The sequence below is a fragment of the Theobroma cacao genome, chromosome 9, assembly GCF_000208745.1.
Source record: "Theobroma cacao cultivar B97-61/B2 chromosome 9, Criollo_cocoa_genome_V2, whole genome shotgun sequence".
NCBI classification, from domain to species: domain Eukaryota; kingdom Viridiplantae; phylum Streptophyta; class Magnoliopsida; order Malvales; family Malvaceae; genus Theobroma; species Theobroma cacao.
Window position 1 is genome coordinate 30,258,901 of NC_030858.1, and position 8,926 is coordinate 30,267,826.

General features: G+C 33.9%; 1 protein-coding gene and 1 pseudogene across 1 annotated transcript; both read right to left on the bottom strand.

Annotated features, from left to right (window-relative positions):
- Positions 329 to 4,594, bottom strand: LOC18589920 (annotated as a pseudogene).
- Positions 6,683 to 8,118, bottom strand: LOC18589921 (BURP domain protein RD22). The gene is made up of 3 exons (XM_018126889.1): positions 8,043 to 8,118; positions 7,281 to 7,364; positions 6,683 to 7,212 (listed from the first exon to the last, which is right to left on the bottom strand). The coding sequence occupies exons 1-3, from the start codon at positions 8,116 to 8,118 to the stop codon at positions 6,683 to 6,685; spliced, it is 690 nt and encodes a 229-aa protein (XP_017982378.1).

Sequence of the window (8,926 nt, forward strand, 5' to 3'; positions counted from 1 at the left end):
TACTCTGACATTTGGATTTCAATAATTAGTTTCACCTGGATCCTTTCTTTCAAATCTTTCAACATTTCCTTGGTGGAGGGATGTAGAAACTCTGAGAAAAGTTGAAACAACAAATGCAGCAAACATGACATAGCACTAGCTATTTATTTTCATACAGTCCAAGCATCTTACAGTATATGATGAGTGATTGATCATGGTGGGAAGATTATTGATAACACAAACAGAGACAGACTTGAAACAAGGAGGGAGTGGAATTTGACTTATTTTGATGTTGCAAATTACCACGCTTATGGTAAATACAAATTCGGTGGACCTTCTTGAACATCTTTCAGCGGTTCACTTTGGAAACCCAGGCTAGGGTATCTCTCATAAGGAAATGACAAATGGGTACTGTTCCTGGCTTAACTTTGAGAATCTGGAAGGCAGAGTGCATTGGGTTCCAACCTGATATATCTTTGTGGCAAACGGCCACTGCATCAGCTTTTGTCCCATCTATGCCAACCAATGGGACTTTATACACTTCTGTTTTGTGGATTGCATGGCACAAATATACAGCACGTGGATACTTCAATCTTGTGGCAAACAAGCTCCTTTTCTCCCATGTTTTGCACTCCCTTACGAATAGTAAAGAATGGGTTTTCTGTTTCTTTTCCAAGCTCAGTTGATAGCAGCTGGATATTTTTTCCAAGTTTTGAAACACCCAAATCTACAAAGGACTCCAAAGATGTGGCGCAATACTTTTCCTCTCCATTAATGGCAACTCTCTCACAACCTTTAATTGTTTCATTCACGCTATCAACTTCCCTCGATTCAGCTTAATTTTAAATAAAAGTGCTTCAAAATTTCACTTAACTTGTCACTCGAAAAGGGAATTGATTTAGCAACTTGGAAAGGCAAAAATGGAGTCATGTCCTTTGTCTTTATGAGTAATGGTAAGTTCACCATCTTTCCTGGGCGTAGATCCTTTTGGAAGAAATAGATAGTTTCGTTGATTGCAGTATTGTCAAGCTTTAATTCCCTGTTGAGATTAGAATCCACGAAGGTGTCCTGTTTACCTCCTAAGGAATACATTTTCCCTACATTTAGTTCGCAAAGAGGTCAAGCGTTCGACAGCTTACATTATAGGGTAAAATATCCTAACATCTTTAATTTTTAACCATAATTATATATGGATTTACTAGTTTTCAAAGTGAACACTTTGTCTCAATAAAAATATCTTTCACTAGACGTATAAGTCCGGCCGTTAGTGAATAGTTAATATTTCTGTTAGTTTGTTGACATGACATTATTAAAAAAACAATTTTATCCTTATTAATTTTAAAAATTACTAAATTATAATTTTTCAAAAAAAAATTTCTTACCTTCGGTTGTTGACCACCTTTTGGATCTGATCAAAAAGTGCCAAATCTGGCCGGATCGAGATCCTTAGCGGAGCACCAATTTAGTGCTCATAGATCCAATGCTCCTTAGGGAGCACAGATCATGGTGGTCTTGGGAGCACCAGATCTAGTGTTCCTGGAGAGAAATCTAGCTAGATGGTAGGTCAGGATAAGGAACATCGTCGGTCGATCCAAAATAAGAAAAAAGTTAAAGAAAAGATATTTTAGACATTTCAATTTCAATATTAATATTGTTTAATTATTTGGAGCAGAGTGTTCATTTTGCAAATTAGTGGACTTGTGTGTAATTATGGTTAAAAGTTAAAGGTGATAGAGTATTTTACCATATATTAGAACTTGGAGATTTAGAATCCTGTCCAATTTCTCATTTTCTTTTATGTGAAAAAAAATTAATTCTTCTACCTACTATTGTTTCCTCCCAACATATAACAAGTAATTAAAGGGAAAAATTATAGAATACTTAGTTATTTCTTACCTATAAAACAACTTTTTAAAGTTTATTTAGCCATGTACATATAAAACAACGAATTTCTAGTTTATCTTTAAGGATATTCGGCCATTAGAAGTAAAAAATTCACCTCATAAGAGCTTTCTTTCTCCTCTAATCTATCTTTAAATTTAATATCAACTATCCTCCTATCTTTCAATTTAATATTAAATATATTCTGCTATCTTTATAGTGTTAAATTTAATAAATTTGGTTAGTACATTTTCACCTTTGAATTCCTTAGTTGGGTTCCAATATATACTAAAAAAAAAAAAGAAAAAGCATTTTACCTTTGAATTTCTTGCTAGGGGCTCCATCTCCATGATTGTTGTGTGAAGAATCGCTTGTAGATCGGGGAGAATTTATGCTTTCAAATTCTTTAGATGGGTCTCCATATCCATAAAACACAAAAACACCACCTTGATCTGTGGATTTCTTGCTTGGGACTTCATTTTCATGATTGTTATGCGGGTGTCACTCTCAGAATTAAGACCATTTATAGTGAATTGCTTAGTTGAATCTCCATATCCATAAAACAAGTTACCTCCATCTTTGCCTTTGAATTCTTTGCTTGGGAGTCCATATCCATGATTGTTGAGATGAGAAGTGCCAGTCTCAGAGTTATGAGCATTTGTAATGCATTCCTTAGACCGTGGAGAATTTATTCTTTGAAATTCTTTAGATGGATCTCCGTATCCATAAAACACAAAAGTACAACCTTGGTCTTTGGATTCCTTGCTTGGGACTCCATATCCATCGATTGAAGGGCTCTTGCTTCCTACACGTAATTTGTGTAACGGTAAACTGTTAGAACATTTACATGTGAACACAAGCAGTTCTTTCTTTTCTTTTGACACCAGCATGCATGAAAAGTAGTAGTAGGCAATCTCAAGGGATGGGTACGTCAGAATAGAAAACAATTTGCATCGTCAAATGTGATGGGTATCTATTTGGAAAAAGTTAGTATTTATGTTGTTCGTACATTCACTGTTCTATATTGAACATACCCCAACTCAATCTTATAAACCTTACCTCAAACTGGTAACATATCAACAGTTCTTGTTAAGAAGTAGAAGAATATTGAATATGGAATAATGAATTAGAAAACATCAATAAGTAGCACAAGGTTCCTCAATAAGATAGGTTGACACTTTATTTTGTCTCAAGTAATTTTAATTTTTAAGTATTTTGTTTTATTATTATTATATTCGATTCTTTTCTTTTTCACGTTACTTTCATCATTATTTTATCATTTTCTTTGCTCAGCCAATCAAACATTTAATTGATAGTGAAAATAATTACGAAAAGTAACAACTGCTACTCAAAGAGAGCAATGACGTCGCCTGTTAAATAGACTAAAACAAGATGACTCTTGTCAAAAAGGTCCCCACATCATGAAGCAAAAAATAAGTAGAGAAAACTGAGATAGAAAAAATGATCAAAGATGAAAGGATGCCCCTTATCCTCTATATTGTGACAGCATCAAAGCAAAAACAAACACACCATAAACGAAAAGAAGCAAATTATATGACGAGAACGTATCTGAAAGCAGACTGCAATAGTCATCACCACCAAGCAAAAAAAGTAGAATTTCCATCAACCCTATACTTGGCTAAGGAATCTGCAAAGGCGTTACCTTCCCTTAGAATGTGTGAGAGAGTGACATGATCAAGTGAGTGAAGGAAAGCATCAATTTCGTTAAAGACTCGCCAAGAATTCCAAGGTCGCTGCTGCGATTCATTATTAATCCATTTATCATTTGTTATCTTACTTTATTTCAATTTTTATTTTTTATTCTTGGTGTATTTACACTTGAGTTAGAGAACCTACAAGAAAAATATTATAGAGAAAATAGAGCAAGAAATTTCCCAAACTCGGTCAAATGCCCTTATTTTTTTCAACACTTGCTTGATGCCATCATCACTAAACTTACCCCAGTTAATCAACTGTCATAGCCAACACAAATCACTTGCCAAACCAATTACTTAAGAATTCATTTAAGGTTAAAAAAAGGAGTCGATGATGAGTACAAACCAGCTGGTGGTAGAATATCTTTCAAGGCTTTGGCATTGGAGTGTTTGGGAACACAGACTTCCAATAAACCTCCTCAGGTAGAGCACCATAGCTTCCTGCAAATGCAAGCTGCCAGAAAGTTGAATGGCCGTCAGCTTTAAATGTAGCTAGATTCAGTGACAAAAATGTAGAGGAAGATGAAAAGCAATATGCAGTCACAAATTACAGCTGGTGGTCAAGCTCTAAGTAAGTAAAAAGTGCGGTTCAATCGCAGGTTTTGAAACTTAAAATTATCTGAGAGTAATAGTAAGGATATTAATCCTAGTTTGGTTCGCAAATTTTATTTAATATCTCTATTAATTTCTTAGAACAATACTTTCTGGAACTTTAACTTGAAGTTGAAGTTCATATTGTCGTTGGCTTTAGGTGCAGATAAACTAAAAACTATTTTTTTACAGCTTTAGCCTATTGAGCAAGGAATGAAGTTAAAGCAAAAGTAAAGCTGAAAAAACAAACACTACCATTGGTAACTGTAACTGCTAATCAAGCAAGTAAGGCTCACATTGAGTAAAGCGAAGATAAGAAGGAAATGAAATGCCATTAAATTAGCAGCAAAATGCAATGGAACTTTAGCGGTTAGCTATGAAAGCTTGAGATGAAAATGGAGCATTCAGGTAGATGTATATATACCCATGTGCGGGCATGTTGTATTTTTAGGTAGAGCCAATCAAATTTGGCATCGATCAATGATTGAAATTATCGGCATGCACTATGTCTGACGTGATCCAGAGGAGGAGACCCAAAGCGAGTACTTGATCGTCTGTCATTTCTACGAGTATTTAATTATTATGTATATATGTTTCTCTGATCAGCACTTTACGCAGAAGTACAAAGCTGGCCGTTTGATCATCCTTATTTGAATTATGTATATGTTTATACCATTTGATATACACATAGAATTAATCACACTGCCGGATCAATACCATAGTTGACCTCCAACCCCTAATTTCAAGCGCCACAACTAATGACACTTGAAAATATGTCTTTAATTCTAAACAATCAAGAGAGGAAATTTACTATCAAAATCCAGGAAATCAATAGATTAGACAAGAAACTAGAACCAATTGTGTTTATTTCTTTTCGTTACCTTTATAATGAAACTTTAATTTCTATATATTTTATTATCTTATTTAATACCTTTGACGTGTGTGGATTACCTTTCGTGTTTTTGATAATTTGTGCTATTGCTTTTACTGGTCGGGTCCTATTAAGATTTTGCTAACATATGTTCTTTCAATTCGCCATGCAAAATAAATATAATAGTTGACCTCTCTCGTCCTACAGTGCTTCTTGGTTTTACATTAGATGCTGTCTAACATAGCCGATTCTGTAGTTGACTTTTGAGAAATTAAGAATAATTAATTAGTATATGTTTTCATTTTTGGTACGTTTAGTTAACTTTCTTGCATTTATACTACATGTCAAAATTAAAATATTCTTGATTACCAAATGTCTTAATAGCATTTCACATCTATTTAGGAATATATTTTCATTCAAATTACATTTATAGCATCATATATGTTATTATTAGTTATATGGTGAAGAAACTTTTAAAAATTAACACCTAATTTCGAAGGGTACTTGTTAACTTTTGTGATTTGGAAGAAGAAAGTAAATGTGTAGATAGGACTCTTTTGACAAGGAAGTTCACAGGGAGTTTTTATTCTCGACAACCGGAGAAGGAAGCATGTTTATAATATATGCGGCTATAAGAATGGACTCACCCTAAAATTTGATAGGTAATAAGAACTGAAACATAAGGATATAGCTATAAATACTCAGCTCTTCCTTTTAAAAAAATTCATTGTAAGCATTTTGTATTTCCAAAATTCTATTCTTCTTCATTTTAAAATCCCTTTAAAAGCAATTGAGAGATTTACAGGTTTGTCTGCTTTTCTATTTGAGTGCACATTAGAATATTCTTGAATAGTTTGTTGTATCTTAGGAGTAGGATGTCATCGATTGCTATTTGCATTGAAGTATAGCAACAGAAATTTACTCTAAAGTCAACGCCTTCCACAGCATACCTCGAACCGGTTTTCACATTTAAAACTCTTTCTTATTTCTTTTTGTTGTTAACTGTTATGTATCTATTATTTTGCCATGTGTTCTTTATTTTTTTGAGTATAGATTCCAACATTATATAGTTGATGACCCTTTTTTTTTTTGAAAGCAATCAATGAGCTATTTTCTTTCTTTTTTTATTTTTTATTTTTTGTCAATGTTCATTTGATGGAACATTCTAATAAACACCAATTTCTTGGTGAGAATGATATGTGAAGAATATATAGAGACGAGACCATTGCTCACCGCTATCTCCTTTACTCTTCATGATCAAATCGAATTGTTAAGGTGCTCTAATATAATTTAGATTCGTGGGCGGTTCAAACTTTCCGTTTCAACTTTCAACCATTAGCTCCAATGTGATTTATTCAGTAAATTTGCATTTCCTCCTTGCTGGAGAGGGTGGATGAAAATATATACAACAAGGAAACAAGTATTACATGTAAAAGACCAAGCACTTTTTTCTCTCTCTCTTTTTATTTTGTTTACAAAACTTGGTAACTAATGGTAGTTGGATTGTTGGCACGCAAAGTCTAGACATACTTAAAACAAGTTGAGTTGAGAGGCTCAACAACTTATTTGATTGTTATATTTGACACTTCTTTGATATGTAACAATTGAAGGTTTCCTTTCTATATTAATCTTTCAGCAGTATCGATCACTTGGAAACCCAGACAAGGGTATCTCTGACAATGAACTGGCAAATAGGGACAGTTCCTGGTTTAACTTTGAGAATCCAAAAGGCAGGGTGATCGGGGTTCCAAGCCGATGTATCTTCGTGGCAAATGGCCAGAGCATTAGCTTTTGTCCCATCTATGCTAACCAATGGAACTTTATACACTGCTGTTCTGTCGATTGAATGGCATACAAACACAGCATATGGATACTTCATCTTGTGGCAAACTAGCTCCTCTTCTCCCATGTTTTGAATTTCCCTATCAATAGTAAACACTGGGTTTTTCTTTTCTTTTCCAAGCTCATTTGACAGCAGTTCGATATTTTTTCCAAGCTTTGAAATACTCGAGTCTACAAAGGACTCAAACGATGTGGCACAATACATTTCTTGGCCAGTCATGACTTCTCTCTCACAACCTTTAATTGTTTCTTTCATAGCATTAGCTTCCCTGGATCCGGCTTCTAAAGAGAAGCGGTTTAAAATTTCAGGTAACTTGTCACTCGAAAAGGGTACTGACTCAGCAAGTTGAATGTAGTCATGTCCCTTGTCCTTGTGAGTAGTGGTAGCTTCACCATCTTACCAGGGTAAAGATCCTCCTGGAAGAAATACACAGTTTCATTGATTGCACCATTGTCATGGTTAGCGCCTAAAGAATTCTTGTTTCCTACATTTAGTTTGCAAAGAGGTAAAGCATTAGATCGGTAAGATGGAAGGACAGCTAACAATTTTAAGGGTTATTAAATATTCTTCAAAGAAAATAAAGACTAAAAACGAAACATAAAATTGCCTTTATTTTATCTTTATTTTGATAGAGTCCTCAAAATATATTCTATTATCTAATAACAAATGACAATATCTGAACCGTGCGACCCTAATATCGAATCATTAATGAGTCGACATTACGTTTTTCTTTTACATATCTTAATTTGAGCGACAAATTTGAAATAGTATATATTATGACCAACTATATTACTAAGTGACAAGATACTGTTTTTAGTCACAACTCTTAGTGACATGAAATTCAAGTTGTTCTCAAACATTATTAGGTCGAGTGGCTTGCTTAATGTGCTTCCTTGTTTTTATTCCAGAGCTTCTTCCTTCGTATGATCTGTTTTCCTTTTGTATATCCATGTTTTGAAATAAAAGTCTTTGACCTTTCAAAAAGAATTGTCATTTTAAATTAAGCAAGATTCATATTCAACAAAAAACATGAATACTATCTTTGGCAATTTGAAGCATAAGGTACTTTAGAAGACGTAGGAGATTTTTATTCCCCCTTTTCCCAAAACCCTTTTTTGAGTTTAACTTCCATATCCACCAAATCAATTTAGAGATTTCATACCTTCGAATTCTTTGCTCAAGACTCCATCCCTTTTAACTTTAAAAGGATTGCCAATTATGAGATTTGCAGCATTCATATTTTTGAAGTTTTTACTTGAATCGTGATAATTATATGCAAAGACTGCATTTTGAAATATTGCCTAGTTTAGCATAATAGACTTCACGAATTTGGTCAAAAAATGGCGTCAAATGTAAAGGTTCAATTTCATATATACTGTTGACAACTTGAGTATTTTGGAAAAAATGGATGAACAACAGAATAAAGGAGCAGAGAGAAAGGCTTATCTAGAAAGAAGATAGAGAGAACTTTTTGATGAGCACAAAACGGTGTGCTTCATACCTTTCATTTAACAAGAAAAATGGTATTTATAGGTGGTTACATGAGAGAGAATAGACAGCCAACTAAGGACCTGGTATATTCAAAACAGCTGAGAAAATTTGCAAGGGGATCTGTGCATAGATTCCGAAGACAACCAACCAAGCCTAATGGCTGTACACCCAAAACGACACAGCATAGCATAAAAAATAAAGGAATTGTTTCTAACAGTAACTTGGTAACTAAAGTAAACATTGGTAAACAAAGTAAATATAAAACGACTTGCTCATCTTCAAAAAACAACACTCATACTCCTTCTCTTTCAAACTGCAGCTTCTGCTTCCTTCAGTCTATAGCTCTGTTTGACGGTAAAATGAAACCATTTTTCTCAACAGACCTCCTTGGTTTCCATCTTGTTGACTCCCAATAGCTCTCTAAGATAAACAAATTTCTCCTTATTCAAGCACTTAGTAAATATATCAACTATTTGTTCATATGTACCACAATGCAAAACAATAATTTCTTATTCTTTAACAACATTTCGGATGAAGTGAAACTTCACTTTTATG

Coding starts and splice junctions, on each gene's coding strand:
- LOC18589921 (XM_018126889.1), bottom strand. CDS start 8,118: ATGAATGCTGCAAATCTCATAATTGGCAATCCTTTTAAAGTTAAAAGG. Junction 7,365..8,042: donor CTTGAGCAAAGAATTCGAAG/GTATGAAATCTC, acceptor AACTAAATGTAG/GAAACAAGAATTCTTTAGGC. Junction 7,213..7,280: donor CCAGGAGGATCTTTACCCTG/GTAAGATGGTGA, acceptor TTGCTGAGTCAG/TACCCTTTTCGAGTGACAAG.